At 36.7% G+C, this 23,350-nt stretch overlaps 1 protein-coding gene across 1 annotated transcript; it reads right to left on the bottom strand.

The window, feature by feature from the left end:
- Window positions 1–367: 367 nt before the first annotated feature.
- Window positions 368–22,829, bottom strand: LRIT3 (leucine rich repeat, Ig-like and transmembrane domains 3). The gene is made up of 6 exons (XM_037830457.1): window positions 22,563–22,829; window positions 20,830–21,151; window positions 17,728–18,200; window positions 6,929–7,234; window positions 4,734–5,573; window positions 368–1,590 (listed from the first exon to the last, which is right to left on the bottom strand). Exons 2-6 carry the CDS (start codon window positions 20,943–20,945, stop codon window positions 1,574–1,576), a joined length of 1,752 nt encoding a protein of 583 aa, XP_037686385.1. The 5' UTR covers window positions 20,946–21,151; window positions 22,563–22,829; the 3' UTR covers window positions 368–1,573.
- Between the last annotated feature and the right edge of the window lie 521 nt (window positions 22,830–23,350).

Raw genomic sequence — 23,350 nt, 5'->3', positions numbered from 1 at the left:
TCTACTTCAGCCAGCCAGCTTCTCCTGGGGAATTCATCGAAAACCTTAATTGGCACTCCCAGCTTGCAGACTGCCCTACAGAATTTGAACTTGCCCATCCCCAGTTATGTGAGCCAATTCTTATAATAAATCTCATAATATTTATAGTTTATCTGTCCTGTTTCCCCAGAAACATTGACTAATACAATGTTATACATGATATCAAAAAGGAAAGATAGCAATGACTCATTCAACAATTTAGTTGAAAATTAATTTCATAAAAAGAGGACCACACACAAATATCCACTTGGGGGTATAGCCTAATGAATCAAGAACCAGGTGTTTGTGTACAAAATCAATTTTATTATAAACTGAACAAAAAGAGGCAACCTATCAATACAGATATCAGCATTCACATTCCATAGAAATCAACAAATACACTTTTATTAATTTTCCTTTCTTTCTACTATAGTCCAAAAGTTTGACCAAAGGACTTTTAGTCCACCATTCCCTCAATGCCCTTCTGCATCATCCCTGACTCCTCTATATCCATGATGTCCTCAGTAATATTATTATAACATAGTTTATTCCGCTGTTTTCTAATCCTGGTTGTTACACCCAATTTTTTTAATATGGAGCCAAAATCTCCTTCCTTGAAATTTTAATACTGCATAGAGCAGTGTTTCTCAGTCTTTATTTCCATCACCTGCATCACTCTCCTGGGTTGAGTGTCACATGCAATTTCTAAGGACCCATGTGGCTGACTCAGAATTTCTACATGTGGAACCCTGTGGTCTCCACTTTAACAAGCTAAGTAGATCCTCTTAAGCATATTATTTTAGGGCAATAGTTCTCTTTGTTGCATTAAAAGTTCTCAAATATTCTAAGCCAATTAGTTCTCCCCATAGTCTGTTATCCAGGCCCTTAACCCTTTCTTTCATGACAGAAGTTTCTAGACTCTTACTGGCCTTCCTTTGGATACTCTTTAGTTTGTCAGGGTCCCCATTTAAATTTGGCACTCAACATTAAACCTGATCCTGTAGACCTGGTCTACAGAGTCAGAGGGACTCTATCTCCCTTGATGCAACCACTACTTATATTAAAGTAATTTAATATTATGCTAGCATTTTTAGCAATTCCACAATTCTGTTGGTTCATAGAATGGTTGTAATCAACTAAAGTCACAATTTTTTTTCATTTTAAGTTCCATATTTGTGCTAAGTGATTTTTATCCAAGTGCAAAATTTTACATTTATCCACGTAAGATTTAATCTGTTAATACAGCATCAGATCATTTTCAACATTTTCTTTCTTTATCATATGAACACATCTACTAATGAGTTTATATCACATGCAGGAGTAGCACTGAAGAACCAGAGGTGTCTACCATTTCCTGCTCTACTCAAGATTTTTATATATGACTAGGGGTGACGATGAACAGAGAACCTCTGGGGAATATGTGTCAAGAGAGTCAAAGGCACAGAAATGTTATTTTATCCAAAGAAAGGAGATTGGTTATGGGAAGAACATCTTGGAGTTAGCTTACTAATTCCTCACCTATCTTAGGCTGCAGTTCCCATAGTTCTTTCCATATTCAGTTTGAAAACTCATCTGGAAAAGAGAGAATTAAAAATAGGAGTTGAATGGTTTTGTCACTCTGAAACACTCTCTGTTATCTTTTCCAAGCAGCTGACTTATTATTTCCTTGTTCTTTTGTCTAAACACAGTTTGAAAGTTTCTTCTGGTCCTCTTTACTATTTTTTTATTCTCAAATAATTTGGGGCCTTACTTTTATAATAAATTTGCTACAATTCTACCTTAATCCTTGATTACTTTCCCTTCTCTATATCTTTTCTACATATCATTTGAAATTTGAGATTAGTAGGCAGCCACTGATCCTTCTGTTTACCATTTTTGAAACATTATTTCATGATTATTCAATTAGAAGTTGTTCCTTTTTTTAAAAATCTCCCTTTGTTAGCCATAATCCCCTTTTGAGAATCAAGTCTATGGGTCAAATTTTTTTTTTCTTTGAACTTTTTGTAATTGTTTCCTAAAGTCCATGACACTTGTCTGACTCTATTCAGGGTTCCCTTTTCTGGCTATCATAAACTATTAACTCGGGGCTCTCAATACATCATTGATGACAGTCAAACACGTGGGACATTCCCATTGGTATACTCCAACTTTTACCGACCTCAAGTAGATTTTGCCTGAAATATAACATTGTAATCATTCTTAATTGCCACATATAATGACTGCAGATCAGTTGTGATTGCTCTCCATAAGGCTTAAGGTGGCTCTGATAAAACAGGCTGTTGATTATAGACAACTCCGTACTGCTTGCTATAAAGCCAGTATTTCTCTCACTCAAGAAAGTAAGAACACAAGAGCAATGATACCATCAGCATAACCTTAACTACGCTAAATGCACGTATTTTTAGAAAGTAGGTAATTTACAATTTTAGTACTTTCGCTATTAGTAACAAATTACTTGTAACACACCTCACATGTCAAGACCAAGTGGCTTTGTTCTGAGATTCTTATCCCCTCCACATCAACTAGCTTTTACTCATTGGTCAAAATGAGGAAAGTGTCACTTCATTTCAGTTGAGGTCAGTCAGTAACTTATCTCATCAGGACAGTGCAAATAACCTTTCTTGGCAAATAACCTGCCTTTGTACAATCTGGACACCTGTCCTCATTCACCATTTGGCTCAGTGGTCTGTAACCTTCTCCCACAATCATATTATTTCTAATATGGTAGTACTGCGGCAGTCTATTTTTATGAGCCTTTTAAATACATGAGAATGAAACCACATGATAATTGTAGCAGAGTAAAGAAATCAAAGTTTTTGTAATCTTTTAATTTGAAATAAGTTGATTCTAATATAAGTTGACATTAAACACAAAATTATCTGCAGAAGTCCTTTTTTAAAAATCCTAACAATGAAAAATGAGTTAAATAAAAACTTAGATTATTAGACAATGCACTCAGTGAAGAAAGCACCAAGTTCAAGCAGGCTTGAAAGAAAAGGAAAAGAAAGGTAAGGAAATTATACAAGAAGGGGAAATTTGGGAGTTCTAAGCAGGCCATGCATCCATGCCAGTCTTCTTCTAGTAATCAGAGTATGGTGAAACTAGAAGTCTTTTTTTTAATTAAAAGCCATTTGAAGTAAACAATTTTTCATCCTCCAGCTGCTTGTATTATAATTTTAGAATGTGTTACATTAAAGCCAATCTGCTTTGTACACAAAATATTTTTTAGGACTTTCTTCTCAGAATACCTCTGGACTTCTGACAAAGCTTTAGAAATCTATTCTATACTCAAAATCTTCAGGGAAGAGAGAATATAGTCTTTAGCTAAGGTTATAAAAAAGTTTTTTTCCAAAATAAAAGCCTCAATTTTATTTAAGAAGTCCCTTCTCTATCTATTCATGTGACCTGAAGTTTTTGACCTAGAGAAGGAGTTTGACCAAATGAATCCATTAGGCTACCTTTTCTACATCTTAAATATCTTTCTGGGATTTGAAAAAAGGGCTTTCAAATGCCATCCCTTCATCCGGAGTATCAGAATATAATGTGGCAAAAGAAAAACAGCTTAACTTGTGCTACCTTGGCTATCCTAATATCTTCTGACAATGCAGAAGAAAAAGAAAAAAAAAAAGGAAGGAAGGCCAAGAGAGGGAGGAGAGAGGGCGAGAGGGAGGAAAGAAGAGCAAACATCAAAATATTAAAGGAACTTTTTTTAAAACAAGCACATAGAAAAATATCCACACAGTTATCCAAAAATGTATTAGAATGTAAGTTACAACTTTTTAAGAAGGGCCTTACTATTTGTCATAACGTTCTTTTTAAATTTATTTTTGCTTATACTTATGTTTCCAATATTATCTGCTGTATGAACACAACTCTACAGTGCATAATGGTGCCAAGAGACAAAGCCCTCCGTCTCCATTCCTTAGTGAATATAAAACTCTTTACTATCCCATTCTTGCCCACTAGGCAATGCCAGTAATGTCCACAGCAAATCACATAAAGCACTTTAAACATGAACCAACATTAAGGCTAAGCTGGTTATACAACCATTCCTCACTGTTCAAAAACTAACTTTTTGAAGTGCAAAGTTCACTTTTTGCAACTATTTTCACATGAATTTCTTTTTTAGGAACTAAAACACTACCCTAAAATTTAAGCACTGCTCTAAAAATGATTTTTATGAATGTCTTCCACACAACAAAATTCAAGATTATTTTGTCTTTTCAGTTCATAAGTCTCATGGTATTATTTTTAAAACCCACTTAAAAGTACTCCATTTGTGATTCTTACAGAGGATGTGAAAATCTGTATTTCCATTTTATAAGTTAAATGCAACCTTCCAAACAGAGTCAGCTACCATCTTAAACCCTTAATTTTGTAGTTCATGTATGCCTGAGCTGAAAAACCTTAGCAATAATACTCTGATCTGAACCCTCACTAAAAAATCATCTGAGATTCCGCACTTGATTTTGAAAAAAGCAGCAATTTTTCTGAATCATCTCTGTACCTTTGTGTCCAGAGTTCCCCTATACTTTGAGACCTGGGGGAGAGGGTCTCAAATTGGATATAAGTCTCTTTTCCCAGATCATCTTCCCAGACAGTTTCTGACTTACATCGCAGTTTGAAAACTTTGTACGATAGGAAACAAATCAATGGCAAGACAACCACACAGGCAGTACTGCTCACCACAATAAGGAAAAACTCTTGAAAATCACCTTCTTCTTCAACTCCATTGGTAGAAAAGGTGATACATTGGTCTTTCTGGGGAGGCACACCTTTTGGACAGACACATGCCTGATATTGCCTGCCAGGCTCCAAACCAACTATGGTTACTTGGTTCTTGCTAGAGTCTGCATTCAGCAAGAGCAGGTCCTTCTCACCATACTTGGAGTACAATACGGTCAACACAGAGTTATGTGTGGCACTGACGGTGTCCCACATCAAAGTCACACTCTCTTCGGTCTGGCTGTCTATCCTGAGATTTTCTACTGTGGTATTTGTCTCCATAGGTGTTGCTCGATCCAATAATGCCAACTCTTCTTTCTTACTTGCACTAGCTGGGGGAAGCTTACTTCCACCTACTTCCACCTTTAAATTTCCTTTCCCATCTGGATGGTGCTGGAGTGGCAGTCTGCTGGCCAAGGTGGTGCTTGCCAAAATTCTAGTGCTTAGAGTTGTGGTGGAGGAAACAATGGAGGAGGCTGGAGATAAGAAGAAGGAAGAGATGGAAGGAGACGAAGTAGAAGTAGAAAAAGAAGTGGAAGAAGCACGGGAGGAAGAGGGCCGGGGAGATGATGGTGAAGTAGGTGTGGATGCAGATCTTCCAGATTCTGGCTTGCCCTCTTGCTCAGGGTGATCTTCAACAGTTCTCCTTTCAGACATGTCAGACGATATAGTGGTTGTGATGGCACCAACCACTGTCACAGTAACTACAACTTCTGACATCCCAGCCAAATTTTTGGCCTTGCATTTGTAATCCCCAGCATCCTTGTAAGAAATGCCTGTGAAGCTTATTATGGACAATCTGACTCCTTCCCCTGGAGATTCCTGAATTACTGGAAGAAAACAAATGTATATTCTAAGAGAGAAAAAAAGGAAAAACACAAGCAACCATACCAACTGAGAAGGCAACAACAATCTGGTTCTACATGCATCCCTTGCACTTCAGCCAAGAAGGAAATGGCACTCTGCAGGTCTCTGGTGGACGGTGATCATTCTGTGAAGGTCTAGAATATGCCAGGTGCCATGAGCTCTGTATGGGAAATGGAGTTTTTCCTAAAATGGCATGGGGTTGGAATCAGGAGACTTGGAGTTTAGTAAACTTTTGTTCACTAGGTAGTATGTGATTGGACCTCTGTTTTCACATTTGTAAAATAAGGAAATTAGACACAGTGACCTCAAAGTTCTCTTCCAATTTTAAATCACTGTGATTCTATAAAATGTTTATCACACCACCTTCTTGATAAATATCTCTCAAAGTATTTTTCATTGTAACAAAATGCATCTATACACATAGTCAGAAAGCACAGCAGACTCTTTTTCTGGCATGGAGAAATCACAATATGTATTCTCAATCTTTCATTTTATATTTAATTTAGGTAAACTAGCAAACCTTGGATTCTTTTGTTTGCGAAATAATACGTGGTTTTTACAAAAATTGGAATTTTACTTTCCTAAACACTAAAATGTGAATATGATTTGCCTTCTGTCTTGATTTCTGAGGCTTTCTGAAGAATAATAATACATGGAGAGGTAGTTACTAGCCCAAAATTTAATCTGCTACTTTAAACAGTGGGCCATTTTTAGGAATATTAGGCCTTAACTTTTTTTATTCCATCAAGTTCCATTATTTCAACCTCCATTTTAATCATTTTAAAGAGTTTAAAAATATATCTCTTTAATCATCAGAGTAGCACTGTTCAAATTATTTGATTATTAAGATAGAGAACATGAAGACAAGGCATTGACTTGGTCACAGTATGATCTGAAAAATCTATATAATGAATATTTCTAAAAATTATACTATTTGTTTAATAATAAGCTTTCCATGTAATTTGCTATTATCATTCAAAATGAGGACTTACATGAAAGTCCCTTTTGTAAAAATTATGTGGTTATATGTTTTGAAGTCAGACACATCCAAGATGATGATGGAGCAAGACAAAGCATTGTCTGCAATCATCCATCTACTGGATTGTGTTGTTTGCAATCTAAGAAAAAAATCAGATGTCTAATTTTATCTCTTCTGTTAGATAAACTAACTGATAAAATGTGATTTCAAATCCTTTGTATCCAACAATTTTTGTATATTTGATTAGAATTAACTAGCCAATTGTCCAATCACTAAAAAACATGAGAGAGTTTAGGTTTTTATAAGCTCCTTGTTTGTAGCCATGCATGAAGAAAATACCTGTATAATTAACCGGCAAGTCATCCAATTTGGTCCACGTGAGCTGTGGGGTGGGGTAGCCAGTGGCATCACACCGTAGCAGAACATTACTGCCCAGAGCAGATGTGATTTTGGTGGCCGAGGCCATCACTGATGGCTTTAGACACTGCTCCAACTCAGCCCGTTGAAACAAAATTCCTGTAAGGCTCTCTGGTTCACTACAAATCATCAGTGGATCAAGAAGCACTACTACAGGGTCAGAAACCTTTGACAACTCAATCATTTTGGAAATGTGACAGTCACAGAACCAAGGATTGTCCTGTAGACCTAAAACAGAGGGAGAAAAAGTTGATAAAGTTTATTCTGATAATTGCAGGTTACATCATAGCCTCTCAGGCAAGTAGTTGTCTATACTGTCTCCCTAAAAAAGAGGTGCTTTGAGAGATGAAGTAGAGTTGTCTCTGTTAGTTTTGCTCAGCAATCAAGCAACTTGAATGAACATATCTGCCCATTAGTTTAGACCATTAATAGTAACAGTCAACATTTATTGAGCACTAACTCTGTGTTCTTTTCTAAACACTTACCTGTATTACCTCATTTAACCCCAACAATCCAATGAGAAAGATAGTATTATTGTACCCATTTTAAAGATGGAGAAGCTGAGACGCAGAGGGGCTAAATAACTTGCCCAAGGCCACATAGCTAATCAGTTTCAGAGCCAAGATTTGACTCCAGATACCACAGTGATAGAAATATTTCTAGGATGCTATGAAAGTACTTACAGTATTATAAGTATTACGGGGTGCTAGGAGGCACCTAACTCAGACTGGAAAATGTTTTTGAGTGATTTGAAGACATATTGAGGTAGTGCAAGTTCTGTGTACCTTAAGTATAGTGTGTGATTTAGGCAATGGCAGGAGGCAAGATTAGAAAGGATAGTACTTGCCGGAACATGGCTTGCAGGAATGCCACATTTAGTGGTAATGGACCGCTCAGATCTCCCTTCAAGAGAGAATCAGCTTCAAGGAATGCAGTTAGCTAACAGCCTTCAGTTGCAGATGCCAAGGATTTGCCTCAGCTTTCAAGGGTGTTGCAGAAGCTTCTTGACCCTCAAAGAGGCTGTGAAAGCTTAAAGTGAGGAAAATGTTATAACCTTGTTCTAGTGTGGCAGGAAGTTTAGCAACACTCTCACCTATGGTAACCTGGAAAGTAAGTAGAAAATGCACTCAATGAAATGGATGACCTGGCTAAAGATATTTCCACAGAGTTTAGAAACTGCTGCCCGGTGTCTCCTTGCTGTTTATAAACATTGCATATACATTGTAAAATGTAAAGGAGAGACAATGACTAAAGGAAGAAATGTTAAATATAAAGGAACCAAAACTTTCTGGGTTAGGTTATGAAGCTGTTTCTCATTCCCAGCCTCTCCAAAATTTCTAATTAAGAAAAGGCTTGAGAGCAAAAATCAAATCCAGGGTGGGACTACACAATTCTTTGCTAAGACCTCAGAACAATCAGACAGAAGTCATTCTAAGAATCTTGAGGGGTTGCCTCACAGATGCTCCAGGTAAACAAAAGGCCCTCTGAGAATCTTAAGGGTGATGTCCCAAAGCAGCCTCACATGAAGCCCAAGGTCAAAAGAGATTTATCTCAAAGACATTTGTGGTTGTGGCTTTTTACTAAAAGAATAGATTATAAATTGATTCATGAGAAACTTCCCTTCCCTCCACACACAAAAAGATAGCATTGCAATTTTTAAAAGTCTAACCATGGTCGAAGATTTAACTGTTCATCCATAAATTCTAGATTTTTATTTATGCCTATTTTTATTATAATAGCATGTCCTCACTGGTTCATATTTTTCTGTGCAATTGGCAAAAGTTTACTGTTTATATATTCAATTTTAGGAATTTGCTTTTCCTCCATGGGTGAACTACCTTGAACTTTGTCCTCTTACATTTAGTCCTGTAAATCTATGACCAGTTCTCTAATTAATATTAATTTGAATTCTATTCTTCTAAGTGTTGGCTCCTTTACCCAGTTTCATGCCACAAGCAGACTTGTTTATTTTTATACTGCAATGACCTGGTGTGGCCTCTGGGACCTAATGTCCAGGTTGAAATCCTGAACCTCTCTCAGCCTCTCTGTAGAAAACACACAATAACAGTAATTATTTCACCTGGTTATACAGCCCTATGAAATTAATACAACCCAAGGAAATTAATGTCATACAATATTTTAATTAAATAATTCATGTAAATTATCTAGAATAATGGCTTATTCATGGTAAAATCTCTACCAACTTTAACCATTCTTCTTAAACATAGTACTTAAAAATCTTTCTATATAATCAGTTTCAATCTCTGAATAAGCAGCAAATTTCACATGGAGAAAAATATATTCCCTACATGCAAGTCCATCTATTCTTGCTGTGAACAAAAGACATCCAACACAATGCAATCTGTACCTCCATTAAAAACAATTATAAGTGAATACATAAGTGATGGTGGTCATATGACCTATAGATATTGATATGCCAAGAATAATGAAGTCAGTTAATAGATATTCAAAAACCCATTTGGCCTCTAGATACAGAGTTGGACATTCATTCACTGTAAATTTTAGTTGATCTGATATACAAACGCCAGATTTAAATAAGATATTGAAGAGAATTTAAAAATAGTAGGAAATGACATCCTTATTGGGACATGCCATTAATTATCTCTGTGATCCATGATATGCAAGCTTGCTGAGCCTGTTTTCTTATCTGTAAAATGAGAGGGTTTGACTGAACTCTGGAACTCTCTCCAATCACAAAGTTGCGTCAGCCTATAAAATAAAAACAATGATCACAGACTAGAAGAAACCAAAGAAGAAACAGCAAACTAATACTAAAAAGCCATTATCAATAAGTAAAAAGCAGAAGAAAATGGTGGTGTGCCCAGTTTGTAACATTTTTCATATCCATTGGTCTACGTGTGAAAGAATAATCTAAGGGATCTAAATTGATGTAAAAATGCCTATTTTTAGAAGTTAAATATTTCAAGTTTGTGACTTTTCTAAGTCTGTCCTACCTCGAACAGTTAAAATATGAACTTCTGAAGCATGAAATCAGTTTATCAACTCGGACTACAACCCAGGTTACAAGTAGCCAATTATTCTTTTAATAAATAATAAAGCTGATTTTATTTATTGAAATGGGGAAAATCAGTATCGCTTTAACTCTTACAAAGACTGAAATCCTTCCAGCAGTTTTCCTTTACCTTATATACATTTCAGTGTTATTATAAAGACTCAGATCTGAAATTATTCTATTCAGAGTCACACAGTCTAACAAATTAATCAGGTCAGTTAGAGTAGAACATGTCAGTAACCTCTACAAAATGTTACAAAAGTTAAAAAGGAATTTATTGTTGATAGGTATTGTCAGAATTGTGAACTGTAATTAGCAAGATGTCCTTGAAATGAATATATGGCTCCTTTTCCATGAATCATCAAAAGCTGAAGATCACTAGAGTGACTGGAGAGTCCAGTCACTGATTTAAGAAAGAGTGAACACTAGTGAATCATTGTAGAGAAGAGCACAGGATGCAAAATAAGTGCCCTCTGACCCAAAAGTGTAAACTCACAGTGCCTGGGAAGATAAAAAGGAATATTTTACGTTACATAAAAAGCAATCAAAAGATTCAGAAAATAACATATGCACACCTACCTTAATATTGTAAGAAGCCAGAAATAGAATACTGAAAAAATTAACTTCTATATTGAAATAAAGGATTACTTTTTATTTTGCATCTATACGCTGTTATCAGTGTTCTCTCTATAAAATTCTATGCTCATCATAGTTATTTCCTTACTTGACTTTAAGATCAATTTCTAAATCTGCTGAAGTATCTAATTCATTCTGTCATTTAATACTCAATATGTATGGATATACTTTCAAAACATTTTGACTTATTATACAAGGTTTTTTTCCTTATATAATAAGAATACAAGTTAACAGCTATTGACTGCTTCATATGTGGCAAAACTGCACTTGTCAAGAACTGTAAGAGTCTGGGATTTTACCGTGTTTTAGGGAGGCTAATATTCTGGTTCGCCTGAGACTTTGTCATTGTTAGCAATGAGAGTGCCACATCCCAGGAAACCTCTCAGTCCTGGACAAGTTAGCCGGCCAGAGTTTTATGGATGCTGGTGGAACACACAAAACTCCTGGCCAGAGATGAAGAAAAGTTTATTACTCACAGCTACTGATGGAGACATTTTCTTTATTATATTGAAGAGTAAGCATGCCTACCCTTTGCTCTGTGGGGAGACAGATCTCTATCTTCCAAAGCTGTTCTCCATACAAACATCCTTAAAAAGATACTTTGGAACAAAAGGAAGTCAATGCCTGCCTCTGCCTCACAAGCCATGTCGAAACATGAGAGACCCATGGAAAATTGCCTCTGGCAGTGCTAAGTATGATAAAGTATTGTCGAACTCAATTCTTGCAGTAGAATGAGATGGTTTATAATATTATCATCCCATTTTAACAATAAGGAAACCAAGGCCCCAGGGTATCAAGGAATCTGCCCAGGTTTACACAATTGGATGCAGTCAGGATTTGAACCTCAGTATCCTGATCTTAAAGTTCTCACTCTTAACCACCATGCTGTATCCCTTATATCAAGCTCAGGAAGCTACTAATATTCTTCCAGTTTCACACCAGAGGACACTAAAGCAGAAAGAGACTAATGCTTTGACTTCAGAAGTGGCTTAGAGGCCTGGTTAAGTCCTAGATCTTTTAGCCTCTTACTTTAATACTCCCTCTACCAAAACTCATCTCTCTGTCATGTAAAAACAGTTAGAGCCCTGGGTGGCAGCTACAAATTAAAAATGTCTACAACACAAATGTTTATATAAGGAAAGCTCCAAGAGCTATTACATTCCTTCAGGTTTTGAAATTGTTATTTAAAATGTGTTAAAAGTTAAACAAAATTCTTTAAAAACTTAATTCAACTGGTTATATCTAAAACTTATATAAACCAAGAGGAAATACTTTTAATTACTCAAAAATAAAATGTCTACTTATTTTAGCTTTGAAACAACTAAAGCCAAAAGCACAATGCTTAAAAACCTGAAAAATAATAATGATCTGAGGGCTGAACACATTCATCTATAGTTTTCCTTCTGGGAACAAAGGTACGAGAACTCTGAAGCTAAACTGTTACTTGCACTGCATTCCTTCAAGGCAACAAGGTGACCTCAACTGCAGTAATTTGCATTAATTAATGTGTTTTATATAACTATTCTTGGATAGGGACAACTGACCTATGCCTATTCCCTTTCTACAAAGGGCAATGTTTTTCATGCACTGCAGTGGTTGGATTATACAAGCTATTTTCTGTGAAACGTGAGAAATGAATTCTTTTATAAGAGTTACTCTGCCAGATTATAAGCTCTGGAAGGCAAAGGCCATGCCTTACTCAGTTTTATTGAGGCAGTGGTATATAGTGTGTAAGAGTGAGGCATCATGGCAATTTAATACAGAAAGGAAAGTCTTCTCAACAAATGGTGCTAGAACAACCGTACATGTGTTTTGTACAAACAAACAAAAAGGAACTGCGATTCCTACCTGTGCCGGTTTGCTAATGCTGCCTTTTTGCAAAACACCAGAAATGGACCGGCTTTTATAAAGGGGGTTTACTTGTTTACAAAGTTACAGTTTTAAGGCCATAAAATGTCCAAGGTAAGTCATCTATTGGATACCTTCACTGGAGGATGGGCAATGGCATCCAGAAAATCTTTGTTAGCTGGGAAGGCACGTGGCTGGCATCTGCTCCAGAGTTCTGGTTTCAAAATGGCTTTCTCCCAGGATGCTCCTCCCTAGGCTTCAGCTCCTCAAAAATGTTACTTTTAGTTGCTCTTGGGGCGTTTGTCCTCTCTTAGCTTCTCAGGAGCAAAAGACTGCTTTCAAAGGCTGTCTCCAAAATGTCTCTGTAAGCTGCAGCTCTTCTCTCAAGCTCCTGTGCATTCTTCAAAGTGTCCCTCTTGGCTGTAGCAAGCTCGCTCCTTCTATCTGAGCTTATATGGTGCTCTAGTAAACTAATCAAGGCCCATGCTGAATGGGCAGGGCCACACCTCCATGGAAATTATCTAATCAGAGTTATCGTCCACAGCTGGGTGGGTCACATCTCCATGGAAACCACCTAATCCAAAGGTTCCAATTTAATCAACACTAATATGTCTGCCCCCACAAGATTGCATCAAAGATAATGGCATTTGTGGGAATACAGTACATTCAAACCAGCACACTACCTCAAACTTTACTTAAATTTTCTTATCAAAAACACCAGTAAGAAAATGAATAGACAAGCCACAAACTTGGAGAAAATATCAATAATTCACATAACTTACAAAAGATTCATATTCAATAATAAAAAGATATACTTTAACCCTAAAACATAAGGCAACATACTTGAACAGATACTTTAAAAAGGAATATATATGAATGGTCAGTAAGCACATGAAAACATTCTTCATCATTAGATGTCAGGAAAATGAAAATGAAAATCACAATATTATACCATGCTCTGATCTACCCACTCTGTAGAATGGTTAAAATGAAAAAGACTGACAACATCAAGCGTTGGTAAAGAAGGACATGAAGCAACCAGACTGTCATACAGTACAAGTAGGAGTGTAAGTCGTACAACCTTTTTGGAAAACTGTCCATTTCTTAAAAAATTATACATACAGCCACCCTATGAATTCTAGGAATTGATCCAAGAGAACTGAAAACATAAGCTACACACACACACACACACAACTTTGTTTAAGAATGTTAACAGCAGCCTAATTCAAAATAGCCAAAAACTAGAAACCGCCCATCTGTCCATCAACAGGAGAATGAATGAGCAATTGGTACATTCATACAATTGAATACTTCTCAGAAATAAAGAACTACTGATGCCCATAGCAACTGAATAAATCTCAGAAACATAATGCTGAGTGAAAGAAGTGAGGCACAAGAGTACATCCTGTATGACTCCATTTATATGAAATCCTAACTAGTAAAAACTAATCTATGGTGGTAAAAATCAAAACAATGGTTGCCTGGGGTGGCAAGAGATTGACTGGGGAGGGAAACAGGGAAACATTCTGGGGTAATGGAAATAGCCTATGTCTTGATGAGGGTGTGGATTACATGGGAGTATGCATTTATTAGAATTTACCATATTGTCCCCTTGACATCTTGCATCTCACTGCATGTAAATCATACCTCATTTCCTCAATACAAAAATAAAGTTTACAAAAGAGCAGTGTGTTGTCTCTGGAAACAGACTGTGAATTTGAAGCTTGATGCTACCTCTTTATACCAGTTGTAAAATAAGGGTGATGATAACTACAGACCTACCTCCTGGGGTTGTTGTGGAGGGGACATAACACTGGTAAAGCCTTCAGAAGAGTGCTGGGCAAGCAGCAAGCACTCAGCAAATGTGCACTATGTAGATTTAGTGCCTAGCAAAGCGCAGGGTGTATCGACAGGGATTGATTAAGTGCTTGTTGAACTAAATTAATGTGATTTAGAAAATTCTATGGGAATATTCAGGCTGCCACTGCCCTTCAAGCAAACTCCATTCTGATTTGGAGAGGAGCCTGTGCTTACAGAACAAATTACCAAGTAAAAAGTACCCAAAAAAAGCATTTTACATTTTATACCCTCTTCTACCACAGGCTTTTTCCTCAAGAGATAAACAATGTTAGGCCTTACAGAGTATGCCTGTGTAAATATTTACTTAATCTTGAGAAAGAAGCCATGGAAATTTACCTGTCTTTAATCAAAATCTCATTTCATGGTTAATTTAAATGTTTACTTATAAGATTCTAGTCTGTGTTTTTAAGGATACATTAAAAGACAATTTTGGTAAGCTGATATTCTTACTCATATAGAAGAGAGTGATTGAAAAGCCTTTTCCTCAAGTTTTTTTTTAATTAAATAAATACGTGATTTAAAAAGATCCGTAAAGTAATGCATATGTGAAGGAAATAACCCTGCTATTATTTCATACCTCTTCTTGCAGAGGAGTGGTGAAGACTGTGGCCTCGGAGCCAGATGGCCAGGGCTCAAACCCCAGCTCCGTCACTTACTAACTGTGGGACTTTACTTCTCTGTGCCTCAGTGCCCCATCTATAAAATGAGGATAAAAATAGGGGAGAAATTTAAAAATGCTACCTCAGGCTTATGAGAGTACGTAAAATATTAGATTATGAGAGTACGTAAAATATTAGAACTGGGCTTGGCCCTGAATAGAATGTATCCCACCAAAACAATGGTACCCGAAAAGATGTAATTGCTATAGCTAAACACTGAGCTCTAGAAAACCTAGAAATGATTCTCATCATCATTTCAATTATGAAGTTGGAAGCCTCAAATATAGTTGGAATAACAAAAAAGCCAAAGTAGAGAAATCTTTCTTAATAAAAAACTCCTATCATAGGTCATGAATATGGTGGATGATTTTTACCTGAAATCATAATCTTCTCAAAGTTGTATCCTTCATATTCTAAAGAATGGCCACATAAAATATCTCATTTCATCCTCATTACAATCCTATGAGAATAATGTAGCAAATCCTGCCATTTCCATTTTCCAGATGGGAAAATTGAATTGTCCGCATGTGACTTACACACATGAATTAGTTATCTTTTGAGAGGGTAGTACTTCTTTCCCCTATTATAACATAGCCAGATATGGCTTTGCTAAAAAAGTCAGCCACCACTCATGGCTCAGGATGTTCCAAAAGATCTTCTCTTACTTATTATCATTATTATAATTATAAAAGTAATGCATGACTGCAGAGCATTTTGAAAATACAGAAAAATGAAAAGAAGCCCACTATGCAAAGAAGACAGTTAACCAGTTACTATATTTTTTTCAGTCATTTTCTTTGCACATTTTAAGAGTTAGGGTAATGCTTTATGTACAATTACATACCCTGCTTTTTAAATTTAACATTATGGCTAAAAGTATTTTCATATTACTGCTTTCAAAATATCTGGACACAAATACAGATAAAGCCATTTGGTTAACTCTCCACAGACTATGAAATCTCATGCTTTACCATTTGGTCCCTAAGTACTCATCCAAGTCTAACTCACAAGCAAAAATATTAATGTTAATTAATATTAATGTTCTATAAATTACTTCTCTATAGTAATATAGAACACTATTAATAGCAATTTGGTAACTGAATTTTATTTTCTACTCTCTCTCTCTGTTGGATAATTCTATTAAAACCAAGAATTGCTATCTAAGAAACTTAGAAAAATATGTAGGAAATAGAATCTCATGTTTAAACTAAGAATTTTAGTTCTTAGCTGCGGCTAAAATAAAGTAACTAAATACTACAGTATAGGTTTACATGAAGTCTATCACAGTGTTCATAGTAAGAACCCCACAAATGTCTGTTAAATTAACTATTGCTGTTTCTGTAATCCATCCTACCATACCCTTTTCTGCTCTAATCAAAAATGTTTGAGGGACTAGATAAGCAGAGGGCAAAATGTTAAATAGTTATGTAAGTAAAGTCCACATGCTTATCCCTTTTTTTATCTGTGTTTTATTACTTATATTTCAATCTCATAAACACCAAGTGCATTTACATTTCAACAAAAGCAATGCTAAAGCCATTTTCAGTACTTTCACAGTACTTTCCTTTTTATACAAAAAAAATCAAACGTATCTTTTATTTTATTTATACTTTGTATCAGCAAATATCTGAGCCCGTGCTATTGGCCAGTGAGGATGCCTGGCTCAAATTTGGCGTCTGTGTTGCCTCTCCCTCCAAAAGCCTTATAAGTCACTTCACTGGCCAAAGACCCAGAGAAGTCCTTTTGCCTTCCTGAGAAATGCAACCTCTTCTGCAGCCATCATGGATTTAACTTGATAGCACAGCCGTATTAGACGAAAGTATGAGGCAATTTTTAGCAAATCAAGCTGAGGTGATCAAAGCTTCAGGCTTGTGTCTCATACAGAACTCTGAAAGGCTCCAATTCCCACAGATACCCCTGAGAAGGGCTTCAGGTCACTGATTTCCATCAGGCAACCACATTTACTGGGCATCCCCCATATACAGAGCACCATGCAAAGCACTGAGGGAAGGTAAAAAAGGAAGAGATGGGCATGCTGGAAGGGGTTTACATTTTAAGAAACCAAGAACCTAAGCAAAGGGAGGATCCAAATGTATAAAGCTAATCACAGCTAAATTAAGAGACCACATCCATTAGGGCACCCTTGGAGCCAGTAAAATAATTGGTGTCTCCACCATCTCTTTTTAGATTAAGAAAACATGGATGCTATTGTTCCTAACTAATCAAATCACTGCCAGCTCATAAAGATGCCAGTGCTCCTCTCCCCAACCACTCCTGAAACTCCTGATGAAAACTGAACACTGCAGGTTGACTGTAACAGAGTATGGAAGTGTTGGGGTGCTTACAAGATGCAGAACAGGTTGATAGATTTTTGTCAATTAGCTCAAGGCTTTCTAAGAGCACTGTTAACTGCCTCGGTTTATGAGGCCAGCTCTACCACACCAGTACCCCCTGTACACACACACACATCTGCTGCCCTCAACACTCACACACACACATACACAAAACCATTAACACCTTACATAGTGGCAGATAGGTAACTTGACGTAGGTCAACTGCTAAGATACTATTCCATTAAAAGTGCAAGTATACATTAAGAAACCAAATTCAATAACAGCTGGACAACTAAAGGTATACAGAGAAAACTGCATGTACATGAGAAACCCAGAGACTTGCGAACTTACCAAGAATAATCCTTCTTGGTGAAAGGTCCAGGCTTCTGGTAGCTGTTGCAAGTAAGTGGGACCAACTCTCCAGGAAATCTGGTGGCAGTGTGGTTAGTCTGTTGCTTGATAAATCCAAGTAGGTGAGGTTCTTCAGGTACCTGGTTGCCTCAATTGGCACACTGGCTATTCTGTTATTGTGCAAATCCAGGGTCCTCAGCTGGGGCATCTCCAGCAGTGATGCCCAAGGGAAAGCAGCCAGAGAATTCCCGTCCAAGCGCAACTCATGCAGCTGCTTTAGGTTGTAAAAGCTGCTGGGGTCAACACTGGCCACAGAATTATAAGTCACCCAGAGGTACTGGAGCTCCACCAGGTAGTAGAAGGCCTCAGCAGGGATCCTGCTGATGACAGTCTTCTCGATGCGAAGCTTCAAGGTGTCCACGGGTATGTTCACAGGGACCTCGTTCATATCCAGGTCATTACACAGCACCAACCTAGTGTCACAACAAGCACAATGAAAGGAAATTTGCTTTCTGAGAACTACTTGAAAAAATAATACTTCTTTGAAACAAATATCTATTTTCCATTGCCTGCTGTGTTTTGAGAAATATCTGTTCTGTCTGGCTAACCTGCTCATTAGTTATTCTTCATTATTATCTTCATAATTATCATGATGATACTGGCTACTAAGATTCAACCACATGAAATGGTCATTTTTGTTGGTCAAAAATGATCAAGTATCAGCAATTCCTTGTGGTTCAACCTAACATTTATGGAGCTCTTTTGTGCCAGGCCTGTGCAAAACACATCAGATATACCTCCTTATTTAATCAACACAACAACCCTATGAGGTAGATTTTGGGTAATAAGTAAAAGCACCAGCTCTCAAGTCAGGCTCATCTAAGTTCAAATCTAAGCTCTGGCACCTCCTGTGTGGCCTCAAAAAGCCCCTTCACCAATCTCTCAAGGTCATTTTCCAATATGGCACTATTGTGATGATTAATTGAAATGGATGTAAAATTCTATGTCTTCTGGCACATACTAAGCACTTCACAGATGTTTGCTATTATTATCATCAACCCCATTTTTATTGATAAAAACCGAGGCTCACCAACATTAGGTGACTTGCCCAAGGTCATACAGCAAATGGGTTATACAGCCACCTTTTAAGCTCAAATATCTCCAACTCCAAAGTGCACACACTTCACCTGTTTAGGCAATGGCCCACTTTAAAAGAATTCCTGTTAAAGTTATAAGTTGATCCTTTTCAAAAGGATCACTTTATATTAAAAAAAACAAAAAAGCAAGTATTCACACTAGATTTTTAAAGTTGAATTCTATTAACAGCATGACCTGTGCATTGCTTTCTGCTTTAGGAGTAAATCAGAGTTTATTCCTTTAACCACTTAATAATTTAAGTGAGCTTGAGCAAGTCATGTGATACTGTTCACTGGCACATATGAAACAGGCACAGACAAACAAACCTGTCCCATGTGTAGGTTTAAAGTGTGAGGAATCTGATAACTCAGATTCATTTTGCCCTGAAAAAGACCTATGATCTCCCATTATAAACTCACCTTCACAGGACTGCTAAAAATAAATAATAAAAAGTTTTGCAAAGCATCATCTGAATTATAATGCACTATACATGTTATAACTAATGACAACAAAATGGCCATTCATTAAAACACATCACATTAAAGCACTGAATTTTAACAGCCAGCCTATAACGTAAGGAGAGGAAACAGCAGAAAGCTAGGATATTCTGGTAGCAGCTCCTTTCTGTAATTTTAGAAGACGCTGAGGAATCCCTGGCATTCTCTAGGGACATCTCTTGCTCTTAATCTGTATTCTGTATCACTTTATACAGAGTGATAGCAGTTTCTACTCATTAAGTCAGCATTCCTGGGTGCTGTAAAGGAAAAAAAAAAAAAAAAAAAAGAAAAGAAAAAGCCTGGATTGGGGGAAAAAAGTCTGCATCAACTCAACTATTTGACCTTGAACAAGTCACTTAATCTCTGTACAGTTTGGTTTCTTCTTTCATAAAATGAAAGGAGTCAAACAAGATTATTTCTAAAGTTCTTGCCAGGCAGGACATTCTACGATATTTATAAAATCCGTCAAATAATGGGGCCATTATGGAGAAGGAAACATTTCTGTGATTGTTTTCTCAAAAGTTCCCTGGTTCAAATCAAGTAAGTGGCACATACCTGGGCAAATAGGGCTTTAATTTACATTCTTCTTGTCTTTAACCACCCAGTGAATATTTCAAAAAGAAACCAAGAATTTATTAAGTAAAGTTTGTACAATAAGTAGACAAACTACTCAAAATATGCTGTAATTATTATTTATATGTTTAAAGATGTCAGACATAAATTGTTATTCTTTCAACAAATTACTTTGTTTGAGAAGCTCACTTCACAAATAGCAAGCCACACAAAAAATCAAGGTCTACCTTATTTAGCTCTGTTTTGCATTTAACATTTTACGTATATGTACATTATATGTAAATAAATACTCTCACCTCACAGGTAGATGTGAAATATCTTCTGTGAGGCCCTGTACTGTACAACAGTAGAGAACTGTATTTTTTGAGTTTCTTTACTTATAGTTTCCATTAGATTAAAATGAAAAATTTAATTATGAATCTCTCTAAATTTACTATTGTGACCTTCCTTCCTATTTCATAGGTGTGACCCAGTTGGTATGAAAACCCTGAAAGCAAATGATCTGGCCGTGTCAAGCAGCTCCTGATCGGCCCAGTTTCTTATGCTCTCTATAATCAAATTCTGAGCTGGCCAAGCATATTTAATGATTTGGCCTCATGAACGGTCATTTTATGAATATGAGCACAATGAATATTTTTGAAACATAGAATGTGTTTGGGAGTCAAGTGATTTGAGGGGTTTTTAGGAGCTAAACTGCTCAAAATGAAAACAATGAAGTCTAGTGACTAAATGGAATAAACCAGTTGTAACACCATTAAGTCAAAGCTTATGTAAATTAAACCTTCTCCCAGTGATTTCTGATAACCAAACAATTTGCATTTGAAATAAGCCTGTCTTGTTTGAATCCTCTTTCTCAGAATAATGAGGACACTTAGTAGCAAGAAGAGATGCATACCTGGATCCTGTGCCATCCTTTGTGCCGTGGCCATCGCAGAAGCACCGTGAAGGACACAGACAGCTCACTCCCTCCAAAAGGCTAAGTACGACACACAGACAGGCCAAGAGATGCATTGCTCCTGTTAGAGGTTATTGGAACAAAAGGTAAAAACCAAATCCTAAGCATTCAGAAACCGGTGTGCAAGGAATGCAAACATCCATTTAGTCACAGCAGATTACACAGGATTAGCCGAGATCTGTAGTTACTTAACCTTCAAGTGTATCTTGCAGGGGATCAATCGACCCAGCCTTTGAATATAGTCACAGCAAGGTAACACACTCTAAGGGAATAGAAAATAAACACAGGTCAGAAAATTTTCCGTAGTTGTCCATATCTAAATTTGCAAAGAAATGCCTATTAAATCCCTTTCCTATGGATATAATTTCCACTGCACCTAGAAGAGATACTTAATGTAATTTAATGTATTGATAAATACTAGAAAATATTGTAGATTATTTGTTTTATGTGATTTTATCTTTGCATTTAAAAATTTTATACCTCAATTTTTAAAATTTTTATTGTGAAAATAGTAATATATGTTGTATATAAACATAAAAATTTCCACTTTAAGCACTTCTAGGTTTGCATTTGATTTTTAATAGCATGTGTAACAATTATATTTTATAAAATTTAGTTTTAAAGATAGAAGCACATGACATAAAATTGACTTAGAATAGTTAATAGTGTTGCCATGTACTGGTTATTTACAGATTTTCCAAAAGCAAAGAAAACAAAGTCCAGTGTGTAGACTTTCAAGGAAAAACCCTTGAATTCACCACTGAGTGGCAGGACTAAGCCTACAGAAAGAGTAATATGTATCCCAGCTCTTTTATTTTTAATGAAGGCAATTATCTCTGTTCAGGAATATATTTTATTTCAAGCCTGCTTCCCCAATTTATGTGCATCAAAAGCCATATTTGAAGATCAACTGTCATTTCTTTTAGTGATATAAGGCTCTATCAGAAAATAAAACTTAAATTTAAAAAAATAAAAAAACTATATCCATACATCTAAAGTAGAGAATCCACTATGATGGAACACCAAAAATTTAGGTTTAATTGTCTTATTGGGTAGTTATACTCATCATCTGTAGACTAAAAGCATTTTAAAAAGAAAATCAGTTCTACAAAAATAATGGGGAATATTATATAAGAATAACGGTATTAATATAGAAATAATAGAATAAAAGCTCAAATCAAAATTCATCTGTTTATCAAATATTTACTGAGTGCTTACTCTGTGCTGAGCACTGGACTAAGGATTAGGATACAAAGATGAATAAGACACGGTCAGTACCCACATAGGACTCAGCATTCTGAAGAAGCCCAAGAGAAGAACGTCAAGCCTGACTTCTTGGTGCTGGTGGTCCCTAAGCTGCCTGTAGAGGGCGAATATTAATTTATTATGGGGCAATCAGGAAAGGGGCAATACAAGCATAGAAATAGCATGAACAAAGGAATAGAAGCAAGGAGCAGCATGTTGACCTAGGAGAACCATACACATCTCATGTTGCTCAGGCATGATTAGAGGCAAGAAGTTAAAAAAGTGGGGCAGGGGAGAAAATTGGAGAGGGAGGCAGGGATGAAATCATGAAGGAAGGGCCTTGGGTACCCTACTAAAAAGTCTGCACTTAGCCTGTAGGTGATGGAGCAATAAAGGAGGCTAGGCACGGGTGTGGAACATCAGGCTACCTTGTAAGCTCCAATTCCCTTGCAGCTGTGTAGAGGAAAGGTTTAGCAGTGCTAGCAAGAAGGGAGGAGGCGGCTTCTGTTGGATGGCAGTGGTAGTAGTCCAAGTGAGTGCTGATGAGGTCCCAACCAGGTGATATCTAGGAGGTGAAAATGCTTGATTAGATATAAGGATGAAGAAGCAAAAGAAGAAGAAGAAGGGATTTAAGAACAACTCCAAGGTTTCCAGCGCTAGAGGCACAGTGGTTGATGGTGCCACTAACTGAGGTTGGGACCACAGGAGGAGGAGGAAATGGGGAGCAAGCATGGGGGGAGGGGAGAGCAGGTAGAGTTCTGATCACCAAATGACCAAAATATTTTTTGAATTATTAATTTCATGGATATTATAACCCACACAACAGGCAAGACATACCAAATTGAGTACAGGAAAACTGTTTAAAGATAAAGCATGAGTAATCAGTAAATTAAGAAGTTAGAGGGAGTTACAGAACCAAGCCCAGCTCATCCTCATTTCATTAAGCTAGTATTAAAACATGGTTACAATGTTGAAGTAGTCTTTTATGTTTGAAGCAAAGTTTCCCTTACTAGGGGCTGGGAGTGAGTTCCAATGCTTTGCAAATTGTAACTCTGAGTCAATTTCTAGACAATAAAATATCGTCTGGGCCATTTACTGGCTCTCTGACCTTGGGCACAGGACCACAAAACTTTCTCTGTCAATCACTCCGCTATGGAACCAGAATGAACAAAGAGTCAGTGGCACAAAAGCACTGAGAGCTCTCCAGTAGCACAAA

This window comes from Choloepus didactylus, chromosome 3, assembly GCF_015220235.1.
Source record: "Choloepus didactylus isolate mChoDid1 chromosome 3, mChoDid1.pri, whole genome shotgun sequence".
Lineage (NCBI taxonomy): Eukaryota > Metazoa > Chordata > Mammalia > Pilosa > Megalonychidae > Choloepus > Choloepus didactylus.
Note: the sequence above shows the minus strand (reverse complement) of the source record. Positions and strands in the feature narration are given on the sequence as shown.